General features: G+C 40.3%; 2 protein-coding genes and 1 long non-coding RNA gene across 3 annotated transcripts; all 3 read left to right on the forward strand.

The window, feature by feature from the left end:
- The first annotated feature begins 571 nt into the window (after positions 1-571).
- On the forward strand, positions 572-1,772 carry LOC134084841 (uncharacterized). Its single transcript, XR_009939760.1, has 3 exons — positions 572-659; positions 1,313-1,385; positions 1,655-1,772. It is a non-coding gene; the product is annotated as an uncharacterized LOC134084841 (long non-coding RNA).
- Positions 1,773-4,855: 3,083 nt separating this feature from the next.
- On the forward strand, positions 4,856-7,014 carry LOC134077259 (polymeric immunoglobulin receptor-like). The gene is made up of 5 exons (XM_062532763.1): positions 4,856-4,928; positions 5,491-5,510; positions 5,627-5,768; positions 5,976-6,287; positions 6,584-7,014. Exons 1-5 carry the CDS (start codon positions 4,856-4,858, stop codon positions 6,886-6,888), a joined length of 852 nt encoding a protein of 283 aa, XP_062388747.1. The 3' UTR covers positions 6,889-7,014.
- Positions 7,015-8,537: 1,523 nt separating this feature from the next.
- LOC134069792 (polymeric immunoglobulin receptor-like) lies at positions 8,538-16,112 on the forward strand. Its single transcript, XM_062525917.1, has 7 exons — positions 8,538-8,611; positions 8,910-9,212; positions 9,509-9,778; positions 10,423-10,713; positions 11,615-11,737; positions 11,894-11,931; positions 15,209-16,112. Exons 1-7 carry the CDS (start codon positions 8,539-8,541, stop codon positions 15,587-15,589), a joined length of 1,479 nt encoding a protein of 492 aa, XP_062381901.1. The 5' UTR covers position 8,538; the 3' UTR covers positions 15,590-16,112.
- The last annotated feature ends 2,422 nt before the right edge of the window (positions 16,113-18,534 follow it).

The raw sequence follows: 18,534 nt of genomic DNA on the forward strand, positions 1-18,534 counted from the left end.
AACTGCACCAAATTTCATGTGTATGATTATCCTGACACCCTCTGGGAGTATGCCAAGTTTTGTGGACTTTCATCCATGGGGGGCTATAATAAATGTATTTATGTGTGCATTTAGTGAATGGTCCCTCAACGTGGCTGCTCTACACTGAAGCCTAGAATGGCCCCATGGCCCCATGTAGCTGTGTCACTGGCACCCCCGTGGCTACCCTGTGATTACCAAATAAAACAATTATGTATTTATTACGATTTTATATGAGAACGTCAAAAGCAGAACTAATGCAACCACGTTCAAACACTGCAGCCTGCTGCCACTGGTGTGTGGCGCTGGCGCTGCTCAGTGAATGATAGATCAGACCAGAGAGAAGAAGACAAACGAAGAAGATGGAGTTGTGATTTCTCAGTTCCGAATGGCGGCCATATTGGAATTTTCTTTACTGTCGCTAGTTTCACACTACTTGATTTCTCATGTTGCAGTAAGCTAAACGATTTCATCTCTTACGTGACTTGTTGTTCTTGCACGTAACTGTGTAACCGTCTGACTGATTAAGAAGTTGTTAAATGTCTTTACGTTTAGAAACATAATCAAGCAAACTCATCCAAGCAGATGCGAATAGCCTACAATGTCAGTACTCAAACCACCAGTAGCAGGCTTAGGACTAGGTAAGTAAAACATCTCTTCTCTATATCTCTACTATTTTCATTTTAAAAACTGTATGTAAAGCGTAATTCTAGCCAACACCTGTTTCCAAAATGTATTTATAGAGTCTGTACATGTGGTCCCTAGCTTGGTTTGCCCGAAAATTAAGTGGAAATATCCTTCAGAAGTGTTTACTTTAGGCGCTAGTTAGCATGTAACAGCATCTGAATTAATGAACTGGCATGGTGCATTTATACCTGACGATCTCTTTCAAGTAATTTAAATAAAAAACGGACCTCATGGTTAGTATTTATAGAGTCTGTACATGTGGTCCCTAGCTTGGTTTGTCTGAAAATTAAGTGGAAATATCCTTTAGTAGTGTTTGTACTCTAGGCGCCAGTTAGCATGTAACAGCATGTGAATGAATGAACTGGCCACTAGCATGGTGCATTTATACCTGACGATCTCTTTCAAGTTATTTGAATAAAAAACTGACATCATGGTTAGTATTTATAGAGTCTGTACATGTGGTCCCTTGCTTGGTTTGTCTGAAAATTAAGTGGAAATATCCTTTAGAAGTGTTTGTACTTTAGGCGCTAGTTAGCGTGCCAGGTGTCATACCATTGCAGTAATCATCTCACTAAACACGTCTTTTCATATCTAATCTGTTCAACAGAGTTTGCCAGTCAGACCACTACACCTTTGCCAGCACCACCACCCAGCAAGCTTCATCAACTCCAGCCATGCCGGTAAATACAGTGCCTATTGACAGCCTACACACCCCTGTTCAAATGCCAGTAGCTTTGTCCATTGTTAAATCCCCGTTGTTCTTAAATGTGTTATTGTGTTTCGGAAAGGTATTGCATTACATTACTCTTCACCTTTTGCTTTTGTAGTAGAAAACATGTTGATGGTAGTGAAAAGGTAGTAAATTCAGCTCAATTTTTTTTGTATGAACCCTGCCATTGCAGTAATCATCTCACTAAATACGCCTTTTCATTTCTAATCTGTTCAACAGAGTTTACCAATCAGACCTACACCTCTGTCAAATTCGCTCACAACGCTGCCAGTAACACCCCAGCAAGGTAGAACTGCATTTTCATTAATCTGGCACCAATGTCAAGGGAGAAACAAGCCATGAATGTCTGTCACAACTTCTTTGCATCTTTACTTTCCTTACATCTGAAGAGTGTGTTACATATATCATTATTAAAAATAATTTTAATAAATTGTTTAAGCATGTACAATAAATAAAGCATGTAAATGAGCATGTAAAATAAATAAACAAAAGCAAGTAAAATAAATAAATAAACAAAATGTATTGAACCTAATACTATGTGTGGTGAGTCTGTGTGATAGTTGCTGAGGATAAATGTTTTTATATTGGATTATTAAATTACAGAATACATTTATAGTTTTCTCATCAGCAGGCACTGTCTTCACCTTAGTAAATTTGGTAACTTTGGTAAGTCCTGTAAATAATTGTAAATTGTTCTGATTGAGGGCAAATGGAAAGTGTTATAATGTATTATTGCTATTTTAGTGCATCATTTTCATTATTATGGCCATAAATAAGGCCAATTAGAAGCTGGTGGGTAGTAAGCGGCAAAAGGGTGGCCCTTTATCTGGAGCCGCTTCTGAGCCGCCGGTGGACAGCCAGAGAACTGATGAGCAAAACTCCAGCGGGCCACTGGTGGTTACCGCCGTTGGACCGCCAACTCTGCCGCTGGTTTGTAACAGTAACTTTAGCATTGCCCATTAAATGATTGCAAAATATTTATTGAGGTGAGTTTAACAAGTGTAATTTCATTGGCATATAATTCAGGCCTATAGTAGATGGCTAAATGGCTACAGTAGAAGGATACACGAAAAGCCCAAACTACCAAAATCTTCATATTTTATTACCACAGTTTCTATCTATAGGCCTCTCTTATTTGGTATACTGACTAGACATTATTGAACAAACATAGGCTATTCATCTGTATTTCAGTATCTCAGTAGGTTAAAGTATTTTTTAGATACCTCCCTGAAATTACTTTTTGCAGGTTGTGATGTCTTCTATACGTTCTGACGTTACTGTTAAAATGGCGTAACTGTTAAATTCCAATATAGTGAGTAGGCTATTGGCAAAACCGATTGGCATTTTTATGTTGAGCCGGCAGGGGGCTCAGTTTAAAAAGTAACTAAGTTCGCACACACACATCAACAGATTCACACGCACAGATAAACACACTTCCACGGATTCCACACACACACATGCGCACACATGCACATTCACACACACAGACAGATACACACACATCTTTATACAAGCAAACTCACACATGCACACACTCATATACACATGAGCTGCAAGAGTAGGAGATATACATACAGTATATTGCACAAATTGGAGATAAGGCAGGTTTAGACTTGCCGCAGACAACGCGTTCGTGTTCGTATCATGACTGCCTCGCGTATTTTGCGGTCGTTTGGTGCGTCGGTCGTGCACGTCGTCGCAAGCGAACATGACGCGTCCGCGAGATGCAATACTGATAAGAAAGTAGGGGGCGATCACTACAAAAAAAGGTGACTGCAAGATGCATTATCGACATCGAAGCTGGGGGCAATCATGAGAGTAAACAATGGCACATGGCCACATCCACATCTGATGTTACTATTCTCCCCCTAGTGAAGACCTCCAGTAGGGTGCGTAATGCTGCAGCGAGTCTGTACACCGGACACAGCAGGTCGCACACGGGCGCATATGCTTACGGTTGGTCTAACAGCAAGTATAATCCCAGCCATACAGGAAAGTTGACGAGCGTAATTCGTTTTGGAGAGAATGTGCAGAACTGAGCGGCGGTCATATTGTGTACCGCTATGCGGTGCATCTAGTTTTAAGAAGTCTTAACAAGAAAAATTCACTCGACACAATGGCAGACAAATTTGCTTGTTTTTAGGGCAAACTTACTTAACACACTGACAGACACATGCACTTATTTTCAGGAAGACACATCTTAAAATAAGTAAAACTCTTCTAAATCTAAGTCAAACGATTTTACGACGAAATGCTATCAGTCTCTTTATGCTAAAAACAATACCAATGTTTTTTTTTTATCTTGATATGAGATGAAAATCACTTGGTTAGATTTGATTAGATAAGCAGTTGTTGCAGTGTGTTGTTATTGGGTGCACATCGAAGAGTCATGGAGAAGTACTTTCTGCAGTGTTGGCAAAAGTGACTGCGTGGGCCTACACTGAAAAGGGAGGATGCATCTGTCATTGCTAGAGAGTAAATAAACCCCTAACTGAAAATAAAATGAGGAACATGAACTGCTCAAGACGGTGTGGGCCACATAATCTGCTGTGTTAGCAGTTAGCGTACCTAATCATTGCTTTTTTACTGAAAATGACTCTGGGAATGTCTTCCAAAAGAAAAACATGTTTGCCTGGAATGCTACCTTTGGTTGTAGACGGTAACTTGAGTTAGTCAAGTCAAGTCAAGTCAAGTCAAGTCAAGTCAAGTCAAGTCACATTTATTTATATAGCACACTTAAATTGAATACAATTGTCCATAGGTGCTCACAGATATAAAATGAAAAAATGAAGAATGAAAATGGTAATGATAAACTGATTATAAATGTTGATAAAATAACATGGTTACTGAAACTACTAGGCCTAGAGAAAAATGCACAGTAATGTTAAAGATGCCAGTTAACATAATGCTTAAAATAAATAGAAATAAGATAAATAATAGTAAAAAAAACAATGGGAGAAATTGATGGCCAAAGAATATAGATGGGTCTTTAAGTTTGATTCAAAAGAACTGATATAGTGGGACAAGAGTCAAGACTTAATTTGGAGATTATTCCAGAGTCGAGGGACAGCAACAAAAAAGCCCTATATTACCTTTAGTTTTTCGGGTTGCATTTGGAACGGAGAGAAAATATTGTGAGAAAGACCTTAGTGGCCTAGAAGGACAATAGGGACGTAAAAGGTTGCAGATATACAGTGGTGTCATTCCATTGAGTTGGTTTGGAGAAGTAGTAGAAATGTGGGTTTGGGTGCCTGTGCACACACGTGTGTGTGTGTGTGTGTGTGTGTGTGTGTGTGTGTGTGTGCGTGTGGAGGAGAAAGGGAGGGGAAAAAAATTAGGGAAGGATCCAGACTGGACACCATATAAACGTCTCGGGTCCTCGATTCTCTAACAGTGAGCTGCTGACTCCCTGCCGCTGCCATGCCAGAGATCCAGTCTCCTCTCCAGCTCCCGCTGAAGCATCTTCTGCTGCTCATTGTCTGCCTGATTCCTGGTAAGGACAGCACTATTACTGTGTCTCTTTGTATGTCTTAAATTATGCTTCACACAATATTATAGTATCCTAAGTTATGCATAACACATAAGTACAGTGTAGTGTATCTTAAATTATGCCTGACACAATATTACAGTATGTCTTAAATTATGATGATGATTATGATTATTATGATGGCCTATGATACATACTACAGATCATTTTATGTATTTATGATCATTTTAATCTCTACTATGATGTCATGGGTCTCACTTGTTACATTACATTAATTGAAAAACATTCACAAACTCTCCTACAGTCAGGTTCAGTGTGGTTTGTGAATTCACTAACATTTGAGATGAATACTGTAAAGTGCATGAAGTTGAAAACATATATTATCATTATTGTTATTGGCCGAGTTTCCCAGATTCGTTAAGAAGCTCTTAAGTGCTAAGAACTTCTTAGGAGCACTCTAAGAACATTCTAAGAACGCTCCTAAGAAGTTCTTAGCACTTAAGAGCTTCTTAACAAATCTGGGAAACCCGGCCATTATTATTTTCTCTCGATATTATCTCAATGGTAGATTGCATTGGTCAGGACGTGGTCAGCTATGGTTACATCGGCGAGAGAACAGACATCTCCTGTCAATATCCGCCCAAGTTTGCATCCAAACCCAAAGACTTCTGCAAAGTCTGTGAGCGTGGGCTATGTAACGTCAGCGCTTTGGTTTCCAAGACAACAAGTCAGACAAGCTTGCCATCCTGACCTTGAGACGGGTGGCAGACGGTGACAGTGGCGTTTACAAGTGTGGTTACTCCCCTGATGGAGACCGTGTCAACTTGAAGACAATACAGTTCTGGGGTGAGTCTAATGATATTTCACAGATCATGATATCTGTAATTATGTATGCTGATTCTGTACACTTTATATAAATATTATGTGTGTATATATATATTCTTTAGATTATTTTACTGTAGACAGTCTTTTCTATCTCCTCTCTATCACTGTTCCTATAATCTGGACATATTTTCACTGGTGATTTCTCTTTTTGTTTGTTTCAACAAAAAGAACTGTCAAATATTGGATATGAAGGCGGAGAGGTTACGTTCAAGTGCACATACGCCCAAGGTTTTCAGACGAAGGCCAAGTACTTCTACAAAAAGGATTCCGCATCCCCGAACACCCTCATCGAGACCGATATTGGTCAAACCAGCCAGGTGAAAGGGCGTGTCTCGCTTCGAGACCACACCAATGCTCGGGTGTTCACCGTCACCTTGCAGAAACTGACCGTACAGGATTCTGGGAAGTACAGCTGTGGAATGAAAAGAGGTCGAATGGAACCAGATCATCTCTCTGAACGCCGGCTGGTTGTTAAAGGCGGTAAGTTTCAAATTACTTTAAATTTACAATAATGTCATGCTTTCAATGTTGAATTTTATTTTATTTGTTTCATACTGTGTCTTATGTCTAAGAACATAGAAGAGAGAGAGAGAGAGAGAGAGAGAGAGAGAGAGAGAGAGAGAGAGATAGCAGATTGATGAATTGATGAACTGATTGACCTGATTGATTGGCTGCATGATTGATTGCAAACAGTGTATGTAACTTTAACTTTAAATGTAAGTAATGTTTGTCTATGCCTGATCATGTGACATGTATGATGCATGTGTGATTTGCAGTAACCACTGTGATTGGACACTCGGGGGGCCTTCTGATGGTTGAGTGTCCGTATCAGAATGGAGAGGAATCGAGAGGCAGCAAGCGTTTCTGCAGAGGAAAAGATCCGGTCAAGTGCTTGCAGGAAGGATCAGTCGATGGTGACCGATTCTCTTTGAGTGACAGCAATTCTGCTGCTGAGGGAGCCTTCACTGTGACTATCAAGGACCTGAGGGCAGAGGATGCTGGGATATATTGGTGTGTGGAGTTTGGAGAGGCAGGACCTGAGTTCACTTCTGCTATCGATCTCAAAGTTAACACAAAATGAGGGCTGACACATACTGTATCTGTGTCTGTACGTTTCTGATGTGTACTGTATATGTGTTTATCTTGACCACAAATCAGAAAAATAGTGTGACAATTTGTTTGACATTAATAAAGCCAATGCATATGATCCAAATGGTGCCTTTTATTTGAATATCATGCACACAAATGTGGCATGTATGCATTAAACATATAGGAACATCCTAGGAAAAGGGGACCATGTGAATCATAGACAGTATATGAAGAATATGCGTAATATAATATAAAACTATAGTTTATATACATTTACATGTTCATTACATTTATATGCATTCATATACAGTCTATGATGTCAACGACTCAATGATATGTTGAAAGCACCATAACGTCTGCAACAGCAGCACTCTTCCACTGACTTGCAAGCATTTAATAGAGCACCTCTTCAGGCACTAAGTTGTATTACAAGGGGGTTTTGAATTGTACTTAGCATAACAGGTATGTGGGCAACAGAGCATACAGTAGGTGATTCTGATATTATGGACATGTGGATACAGGACAACATCAATGCACTGCCAATCAATATGAGGAGGATGATCCATGTGGGGCTTCATGTTCACCAAGTTTCATGCACCCTGTTCCTTCAGTCTCCCGGGAATCCTTTACAGATATTTGCTCTGAAAAAAAAAAAAAAAAATAAATCTGACTAAACCTATAGTTTAGCGCTTCACTGCCTGGTGGTCATAATTATATGTATCTCATAATTATATGTATCTCCAATTCTAGGGAGTTTTTCCTTGCCCCTGTTAGTCATGTTGAATGTTTAAACCAATCAGACCAACGATCCGGGTGTGCCAGGTGGAAAAGCCAGCTTGCGATTGGTTCCCACAAAATGTACCACCAGGTTCATTTCCGATGTGCAAACTGGCCCAGCGGGTAACAAAAAAAATACTTCTTGTAAGCTACGATCTAGTTTGATGGCCCCTTCCTGTTCCAAAATGACTGTACACCAGTGCACAAAGCAAGGTCCATAAAGACAAAGAGGACAGACTGAAAGCTAGTCACCTCGTCCAACATCAGTGTGTGACCTCACAAATGCGCTTCTGGAAGAACGGTCAAAAATGCCTAGGCTATACACATTCCTAAACCTTGTCGAGAGCCTTCCCCGAAGTGTTGAAGCTGTTATAGCTGCAAAGGGTGGACTTACGTCATATGGCAAAAGCACCTTGTTAGGGACTGTACATAATTCAAATTCATTCACACTTTCACCCACACTGCGGAATAAAATAGACTAGCCAACTCTTCTTCTCGCTTCGGGTCAAAGTTCAACCCATCCCCTGGTGCTGTACAAGTTTGGATTCTGTTGCCTTGATTGCCTCATGTGTTGACCTCATTTACGATGACAACTTTTGTTATTCTCAGAAGAGTTGTGCAAACATAGTACCCCCACCCACACCCACCCACCCACACACACACACACACTGACACACTGACACACACATGTGGTTTGTGAGTGCATTGACAGTAAAGGAAGTTGGATCTCCATTTTATGCCGAGGAGGAGCCGTCAAAAGTAAAAAAAAAAAAAAAAAACCTATTGCATAACCCCTCCAGATAGAACACCATATAAACAGGATCCCAGATCCTCACTTCTCTTGCATTGAGCTGCTGACGTTACCATGCCAGGCATCCAATCTCCTCACCAGGCCCCACGGAAGCATCTTCTGCTTCTCATTCTCTGCCTGATTCCTGGTAAAAAAAAGCTTTTCTAAAATGTTCTTTTGTAATGTATTGTAATATATTGTTGTTGTTTTTTTTAAAGATATATTTCAGTACATTTAGCTGAATTAGAATACTGCCTAATAAAATGTCGAACAGTTGAAAAGTAAATGTGTGGAGTTTATATTCAACTATATTTATAACTTGATGATGTTTGCAGATCTTAAGAAAAAATAAGAAAATATGTTTGAGCTGGTCACTCTCTTCAGATGTAAACATCTATTGTGAAAAAAAAAAAAATATCTCTTTTGATTTCCATTCACAACAACAGAATCTCTCTGTCAAGACATGGTGAGGTACGGCTACATTGGCGAGAGAACAAGCATCTCCTGTGAGTACCGGCCCTCGGACGCAGGCTTCATAAAGCGCTTCTGTAAACTCGCTGGCACGGGTGGGAACTGCACCACCGTCCCCACTGGATCTGACGAGCGGTTCGACTTACAAGACGACAAATTGAACAAGCGCCTCACCCTGACCTTCAGGAGAGTTGCCATTGGAGACAGAGGTGTGTACAGCTGCCAGTTCAACCAACAGCCACAAGAAAATAATAATAACACAACAATACAATTTTGGGGTGAGTCTAACACAGAGACACGAGAGAATCAAAACACCTTGCATAATTTGCACAGTCAAATAGAGTGCAGGGTAATGGAGAAAATGTATTTGGAGCTGAGGAGTTGAATAGCAATCAGCTGTCAATTCATTAACTGTATAATATTGATTACAATATTGAATAAACTTCACAATCATGTAGAATCTGAACATGAATTCAAATCAATTAATTAAAACGTCGTAACTGGTAATATCTCTCTTATTATTATTTTTTTTTCTCTCTTTAACTTATTTGTTCTGTTTCTCCCCCCAAAAAAGAATTGCGAAATGTTGGATATGAGGGTGGAGATGTCCTCTTCAGGTGCACGTATGCTCAGCGTTACAAAAGACAACGCAAGTATTTTCATCCAAACAGGACCTCACAGAGAAGCAGGCTCAGCCTCCTTGATTCCCCCAGCGACCGCGTATTCACCGTGACCCTTGGCAAACTGACAGCTGAGGATGCTGGGAGCCACTACTGTATGATGAGCGCACCACAGAAATCAGAACGTGATCACCGTTCTGAACGGATTTTGATGGTGAAAAGCTGTACGTTTTAACTCTGTTGTACAGTATAACATTTTGATCTTGTTTTACGTTTAATTGGACAGGATAGTGAAGAGTGACAGGAAGTGAGTTGGACAGAGGAATGGGAGTAGGATTGGGAAATCATCGTGGGTGGGCTTTGAACCTGAGTCCCCGCGAGCCAAATGTGGCATGGACACTGCAGCTGGTTCCTCCACAGATCCCCTCGTTTATAGCTCAATAAATACTTTAAAGTAATTTGTTGGAGCTTTTTTTTTTTTTTTTAACCTTTATTCTGATACTGTACAGTATGATACTGAGGAGAGTGACAGAAAGGGAATGAGAGAGATGGGCACTAACACCCAAATGTGGTATGGACACTGTAACCAGCTGTGTCACATCGCCCCTTACCTTAGTTACAAATTAGGACATACTGTACATTCAACCTGGAATAATTTTATTTTCCATCATATCTTGTTATGCTGTGGCTGTCCAATCACACTGTAGCTTTGTAAAAGTATGTTTAGCTATATGTAGTAATATCTGATTGGATGTACTGTATTCTTTGTTTAGCAATATGAAGTAATTTCTGATTGGATGTACTGTATTCTTTGTTTAGCAATATGAAGTAATATCTGATTGGATGTACTGTACTGTATTCTTGGCAGTGAACACTGAGACAGGGTTCGAGGGGGGAACGGTGGTTGTTAAATGCCAGCGAGCCAACTGGAGCAGCCGCCCGCATTTCTGCCGAGGGAAGGACGCCATACAGTGCCTACAAGAGGGGTCAGTCGGTGGGGAGCGATTCACGTTGGATAACAGCACTGCTGGAACTGAGGGAGCCTTCACTGTGACCATCACGGACCTGAGGGCAGAGGATGCTGGGATATACTGGTGTGTGGAGTTTGGAGATGCAGGACCTGAGTTCACTTCTGCTGTCGATCTCAACGTTGTGAAAGGTATGATTTATTTAGCCTTGGTGTTTGTTCTCTTCTGACCCGTCAACTCCTCCTCACTTCAAAAAAAAAAAAAAAAAAGAAAACTCCCTAAATATGCTAATGCTAAATGCTACATTTACGTTAAGCAGCATTGTGTTCACCTTTCCATAACAATCACATTATATACAGTGCCTTACTATTTCCCTCTCTACATCCTAATTACAATACAAAATATGACAGCAGTCTTTCCTGGAGGGTATATCACAGAACACTTCCCAATAACATTACTCAGTGCTGGAAGTACAAAGAAAGTGCTAATATACTGAGTTTTTCCTATTTGAAGAGGATGAACACTGTGTACAGTAATGCATTCAAAGTAGGGAAATATGAACATGTGGATTATAGTCCATAAATGATTGATATAAACAATAAAGTATATATATACTGTATATATATATATATATACATATTTGTAAGTAGGGAAATATGTGTGGAACCCAGCAAGTATTTGGATATATTGCATGAATGTCTACATACAGTATGGCAGAATAGCTAATGCATCGCTATTCACATTTCTCCCTCCATGTGTTTGTGCAATATTCCTACTTTTCCTTTGCCCTCCTATAAATGCACATGCATCAGGAAGACCAGCGCAAATAGCCATTCTGCATTCCAGTGGCTCAGAAAATGTGCTTTGATCCAAGTGCAATCGGTTTTGTACATACGATTGTACCCCAAGGCGCAAATAGTGTCAAAAATAGTTGCTAGTACTGCATCAGTACTTTTTTAGCTCAGCCCTCAGTGTCTTGTTTTTGCTCAGTCAGTCTCCCTCGTTATTAATGCAGCAGTCTTTTCTGATGAGGTTCCTTTGAAGTATTCAATGTCTCCTCTTTCTTTCCCACTGCCTGCTCTCGTGTCCAAGCTATCTCTAACTCAGAGAGCACCTTGGCCTTTTGGTTGGTGGTCGCTGTTGCTGCTCCTGTTGTGTTGCTGCTGGTGGGCTTAGGCCTCCTGGTGGTCAAATGCAAAAAGACATCCAAACAAGGTGAGTCTGTCTTCTGCAGACATGTCTAGACTGATTTTACAGTCGTTATTTTACTTTTCAAAATGCCCCATGCCTGTGGCATAAAGCATGTGAAGAGTTGAATGTTATGAATAATGTAACAGTGGTCTGCATGTTTGATGGTTCTTATGTCCACAGATTACTCAATATTCACAGACCCAGCAAGGACTGCAGAGGTGAGTGAATAGATACTGTGGGCCAATTGCTCTGTCAGTTAGCATTGCGCTAGCTGTGCTACGATTTAAAACCGTGCTCCTTAAAACGGAGGTTTTGGAGTTTAACACGCAGCTGCGCACTAAGTTTAACGTGATTGCTGTGTCACAAATGAGACAGGATCAGCTGGTTCCTAGTTAAACTGGGTTAAACTGCCTGGAAGCCGGAAGTGCGCTGTTTCGAGTTTTACCCCAGCAGATGCAGTCGTAATTCAACAGTCTTAACGCATTTCAGGATTTTGACGGGATACTTTTTATGACTCTTGTGGCTAAATGCGCTCTAAGTGCCAAAACACTTTGGAAATGTAAAGTAGGCTACATTTTAATAAAACGCAAATAATGTTGAAATATATCATGAAATAGTCAAGGCTACTTTTGTGGAATCTGAATCTGAAATCTTATCAAGTATGTTATTTATAACATTTAATCAGTCAGTCAATCAATTGTCACAAATTAAATAGAACATTACACGGAGGAGCAAAAATAAGCCTATTAATCGCCACACTTCAGCCCAACTATGGACAAATTATGCTGGGCACTAAACCCACATTCCATGGCTCCGTACGCATTCCAGCCTTTACGAATCGATGTGGGACTAGGCTACGTATTTTGTCAGCCTAAACAGGCCTACACGAGGCAAAATGCATCTGTGCGGTGTAGGCTATAATGTCACAACTGTCTTTAATGCCTGTGAAATGCATGTTAGTGTGTCGGATAGGGGCAGACGTTTTCAAATCATATTCCTAAGTAAAAACATTCTTTTTATATAATATAGCCGTTTCTGATGTTCACCTAGCCTACAGCTCTAAACGCTCAAATGGTTTGAGTTAACAACGCATTCGCAATGTTGCCGCGAGATGGCCGGCTGTATGCATAATAACTCGTTGCTGCAGCTCAAATAGAAGAAGGGGCTTACTGTGGAGACTAACCATTTCGGTTAACTGCATAGCATGGTCAAATTAGAATGTACCTTTTATGTTTCATATAGGCCTGCCGATAATTAAAAAAAAAAATCCTCAATCTATGTTACACATAAGGTTTCACAGCGCACAGGGGGGTAAGCGGAGGGTTGCCGGTTCGATCCCCGACCAGTCCACCACGGCTGAAGTGCCCTTGAGCAAGGCACCTAACCCCTCACTGCTCCCCGAGCTGGTTGGGCAGGCAGCTCACTGCTCTGGGTTAGTGTGTGATTCACCTCACTGTGTGTGTGCTGTGTGTGTTCACTAATTCGGTTAAATTGGGTTACATGCAGAGGAACGAATTTCCCTCACGGGATCAAAAAAGTATCTATTCTATTCTATTCTATTCTATTCTATTCTATTCAGTCATTGAATGAATGAAAGCGCCTCCCGCGAACAGCGGGTGGAAATCCGTTTCAACAACATGAAACTTAATAGTGAACCTTCAAATATAATAGCCTAATATTTCAGTGCCCATCAGTCTCTACATTTAGCAACATCACCAAACAGTCCAAAAGTAAATTAAACCCCAAACTAAACTGAAAACTACTTTTAATAGCCTGGTGCCGCTAACAAAACGCATGTCTCTCTGGTCTCACAATAAAACGCACGTAACAAAAGTTCCTGCCTGGAAGTCTGCCTCAAATAAATGCTTTGCGCAGCCTAAGTAGGCCTAGCCTAAATAAAGACCATAATCGAGGGTTGATGGTACGATCTACCGTGCGTTAGGCTATTTTACGAATAGGCCTACTCGTTCTTTGTACATTTTTAGTTAGGCATTTGCCAACTTAAAGGTACATTATGTAGGATTTTAAGTGTTTTAGTACCTCAAGTCAACGTCTTCATTCATAAATAGATCCTCTTTGGTGTAAAATAACGTATACCAATGATCTGACTCGTCCTGCTGGCCGAAGAATCACTTCCCGGCATTTACATTGAAAGGGACGTTCACAGGAAGTCTTCCATGTTTTTCCGGTGTATAGAAAAATATGAACTGCCGAGAGGGACATAAAACACTACCGCTACCGCTAAACACTACCGCTAGGGAAAAACGCGTTTTTGCATTTCGCGTTACACAGAGAAGCAGCGTGAAGACGGTCATACTTAACCTACAGACAAGCACTGCACTTAGTGACATAGTTCATGCCTTTAGAGCAATACAAGCATTAGCCTATACTGTCATGTCAAGTTGTTGGCTGCTGCTATGCTAATATTACGATAGTAAGCTAATGTAAAAACAATATAAGCATGACAACGTAAGTCACTATGTTGCTCGAGGAGTAATTACTCATACATGATCATACAAATTATTCAAAGAATTTTAGAATAGCTTACATCATCACTGGAAAGAAAACTCGATGAAGTGGTAGAAGACATCTTGAATGAATCTCGACCCATTCAACTTCCCGTAGTTCTAGCCATCTTGCAACGCACATTTAAAAACGTGTGGCGCTAGAGCGTGCATGCAAAATCAAATTTAACCACTAGATGGGAGCAAAAACTACATAGTGTACGTTTAAGCAACTGCTATCTTGTAGCCTTTATTGTAGCCTACTGTGTAATAAGTCCAAACTAGCCAACAGTGTGTGTGTATGTGTCGGTTTATGAAGCGTAAACTGTCACCTATCTAGCTATTCTGCAAACTATGGTTTAGTCTATCGTAAAACCATGTCCCTTCCGAGATTAGACTAACACGCAAAAAATGCGCCCTCTAGTGGGTGATTTGAATTTCCTTGAAGACACAGCAATTGAGATCAAGGTAAAACGCAGCAGCAGGTTAAACCACAGGTGCATATGACACAGCAATGGAGCTTAAGTCGTCACGTGACTTCTTGCGTCACCACCGAGTTTAAACCCGTGTTAAACTCCAAACTAGCGACAGAGCAATTGCCCCTGTATGTTTTTGCTGTTATGTTGTTGTAATTGTTGTTCACCACACTCTAAGCTAGAGCCATAGAGGGGCAATTGCTCTGTCGCTGGTTTGGAGTTTAACACGGTTTTAATCTGGAGTTTGAGTTGTGATTTGGAGTATTTTTTTATAGCAGTCACACAATTTAACAGTTCCTAAAAACCTGGGCTTGAATGACTGTATGGCAGTAGGGTGGGATGTATTTCTAAATCTCTACTCCGTGTCTCTGGTTGGCTCTTACCATGTTAGTCAGCCTTGCTAGTTCTGTGCAACCATTTTATGTGGAATATTCAAATTAGTCTTCATTATCAATTGCTTATGCTTGTAAACATTATTCATGCATCATCTGTTACTTTGGTTTGTATTTTCACAGCAAAGTGACGGAGATTATGTGAACAACTGCGGTCCTCTCCAGACCTTTAGCAGGCCTCGGGCCAACTTACCGACCTGTCCTCTGGGGAACAACAGGCCATCTCTCCACCCCCAGAGCTGCAACACCACGCCAGATGACACAATCTACCAGGAAGTGATGGCACCACCCCAACAGAGAGATCCACCCAACGAAAGTCACAATGACACCGCAATAACCACGGCCACAGTCTACAAGACTCTGACTGCAAGCAAGAATAGCTCAATTTACCATACTCTCCACCCTAACGCCAACCAACAGACAGCGGTTTACCAGGAGCTTAACCCCAACACAAATCAGGGCGATTCTCTTTATGCACCTCTTAGTCACAGCACGTCCAAATGAGATATTTGAGATATTTAAGGAGATCAGATTCAAAACATTCTAAATGCCATCAATGTCAAAAAAATGAGATAACGATGCCGAGTGAATGGTCTGAAATATTGATTTGTAGACAAAAACCTACAGGAGTCTGATTTAAAAATGCTGATTTTATAAGAAAAGTGGTCAGATGGATTTAGAGGGTTTTGCATCTGAGCTTTTCATTCTTCAGAAAGTTATTGATCGCTTACTTTAATGAATATAACTTCAACTTTTTGTTTGGTATATTTTTTTCTGTCTGCCCATCCGTCTGTTTGCAGAGAACTACTAGCCCGATTTCATCAAAACTTTGTTGACATATGGTTGTCCATTGAAATGTTGTTTCATTTTTGCTATTTTGGCCTTACCCAAAACCTTTTGGAGTTTGCATACAATTAATGAATTAATGCAACAGTTTAGCATTTTTATATCGAATTGATTGACCATGGTGATGTACATATTAAAGGGACACTTCACCGATTAGCATTAAGCTTTGTATCTTTAGAAAACCAGTCATGTTTTTCAAAGATCGTGCATCATTCCCTCAGTTTGCCTTGAGATGGGAGAAATACGGATTTCAATGTTGGACTTCCTGCTTTCAATGATGATGATTGAAAGGAGAAAGTCCTATTCATGGGTTTCATTGAAATCCGTATTTCTCCCATCTCAAAGGCAAACTGAGGGAATGATGCATGACCATTCAAAAACATGACTGGTTTTCTAAAGATACAGATAGATAGATAGATAGATAGATAGATAGATAGATAGATAGATACTTTATTGATCCCCTAGATTAATGCAACAGTTTAGCATTTTTATATCGAATTGATTGACCATGGTGATGTACATATTAAAGGGACACTTCACCGATTAGCATTAAGCTTTGTATCTTTAGAAAACCAGTCATGTTTTTCAATGGTCGTGCATCATTCCCTCAGTTTGCCTTGAGATGGGAGAAATACGGATTTCAATGTTGGACTTCCTGCTTTCAATGATGATGATTGAAAGGAGAAAGTCCTATTCATGGGTTTCATTGAAATCCGTATTTCTCCCATCTCAAAGGCAAACTGAGGGAATGATGCATGACCATTCAAAAACATGACTGGTTTTCTAAAGATACAGATAGATAGATAGATAGATAGATAGATAGATAGATAGATACTTTATTGATCCCCTAGGGGAAATTCAAGATACAAAGCTACAAAGATTCAAGAAATAAGATTCAAGAGATAAAATTTAAGATAGAAAGCTTAATGCTAATCGGTGAAGTGTCCCTTTATGATTATTTGTGGACGTTTTTTCTGTTGATTTAAAAGCCGGTTACAACTGATGTCTCAAGGGTGATTTTTATAGACCGGTCATGTGGTGGACAGACAGACACACCATGTAACAATTTGAAACATCAGGAGCTCATAGGCCAAGCGCTCCATCCTCAAACAACCACAGAAGACTCAGACAGTACTCCTTGAGAAATTGTGTTGAGACAAGCAGATCTTCTAAAGATTGGCATTCTGCGACCTTCAAATATATTCAAAAGACAACAAAATGTCTCCACACCTAAGAACACTGCAACAAATGTATTTCCCTCAGCTACCTGGTGATGGCGCCATTTCCTTCTGTTGAATTTCTGCTACTGAACTGAGCAGTCATTAGACTCTGCGCAAAAAAAAGAAAAACAATGTTCAGAGCAGCTCATATAGCTACAGGAGAAATTGTAATTTTTTTTTTTTAAAGTACAGTAAAGGCATTTTGCATCCAAAAACAAAACAAATAAAAAGATTTCATAACTCAGTGGATTGAACATTTACTGTAAAGCCAGTAAGCATAAATTATTGATAATGGGGGTTTTATGTTTACATTTTGGAGAAAAGGGTAAAAGGTTTCAAAAACTGTGTTAACTGCAATCACAAAAGGTTACTGTCCATTGCTGATATGAACCTGCACTATTCAGTGACCTGTTTACAGTCTGAACTTATATTATCTATAGCTTATATTGTGTTCACCTTTTGCCATTTGTGGTTTCCATTGTGCATTACAAAGTGCATCACAATGCAACATGTGTCTTATTGCATGCTAATGATGAACCTATGCAATTGTGAAAACTGTTGCAGATTTTGCCGAAATAAATTAAATTGAAAAAAAAAATGCAGGCAACTGAGAATTTGGTTCTGAGAATTGAGTTTTGTGGGACAGATGGGGTAGACTGTCTTGAACATATCTATAGACCTATTGTGGATGGGGGAGTCTTAATGAAAAAGACTCCACCTGCATCTTCTGACGTTTTTTATTCTATTTATTTTTTTTTGCCACAGGACAGAGTCAATATTTCCCAGTGTGGTGCCTTCCTGCACGCAAAGACTCTTCAGTCCAGCCCTTTGATTCTGCTCTCTGACCCTTTCTCTTTCTCCTCTCCTCTCCTCTCTCTCTCTCTCTCTCTCTCTCTCTCTCTCTCTCTCTCTCTCCCTCTCTCCCCTTCACCCTCTCTGCAGCTTGTGGTTTCAGCTCACTTCAGTGTGTCCAGAAAGAGGACATGAAAGTATCTGGCCGCTGCAGAGCGGAAACTGCCAGTCTCCTGCTGGCCTCCACTCTGGCCCACACGGTCAAGTTCCGTCTTCGGCTTCTGATTCTTGTGGTTACCAGGCATTATGCATAACAAAGGGCATCACAATGCAACACGTTTCTCCACTCTGGTCCACACGGTCAAGTCAAAGATCCTTGAATATTAACAAGATAGAGCAATGTACTGCATCTCTATGGAAGCAAAATTCGAACAGTTCATGTCTGCTTAAAGAGGCGTGTCGCAAAGACGTCATAGTGGGATATCGATTTCTGTCAGATTGGCAAGCAGTTCAGTTCGAACGTTAACAGGTCTGCTTAAAGGGGGATTTGCCCCCCTCCCCCTTCGCGAAGACAGAACACGGAAATGATCG

This window comes from Sardina pilchardus, chromosome 1 (genome assembly GCF_963854185.1).
Source record: "Sardina pilchardus chromosome 1, fSarPil1.1, whole genome shotgun sequence".
Taxonomy (NCBI): domain Eukaryota; kingdom Metazoa; phylum Chordata; class Actinopteri; order Clupeiformes; family Clupeidae; genus Sardina; species Sardina pilchardus.

Excerpts from the sequence above, each read along its gene's own strand:
- LOC134069792 (XM_062525917.1), top strand. The coding sequence starts at position 8,539 with ATGCCAGGCATCCAATCTCCTCACCAGGCCCCACGGAAGCATCTTCTG. Across the intron at positions 9,213-9,508 it reads CACAACAATACAATTTTGGG|AATTGCGAAATGTTGGATAT; the intron begins GTGAGTCTAACA and ends CCCCCAAAAAAG. Across the intron at positions 11,932-15,208 it reads ACCCAGCAAGGACTGCAGAG|CAAAGTGACGGAGATTATGT; the intron begins GTGAGTGAATAG and ends GTATTTTCACAG.
- LOC134077259 (XM_062532763.1), top strand. The coding sequence starts at position 4,856 with ATGCCAGAGATCCAGTCTCCTCTCCAGCTCCCGCTGAAGCATCTTCTG. Across the intron at positions 5,511-5,626 it reads ATTGCATTGGTCAGGACGTG|CGCTTTGGTTTCCAAGACAA; the intron begins GTCAGCTATGGT and ends ATGTAACGTCAG. Across the intron at positions 6,288-6,583 it reads CCGGCTGGTTGTTAAAGGCG|TAACCACTGTGATTGGACAC; the intron begins GTAAGTTTCAAA and ends TGTGATTTGCAG.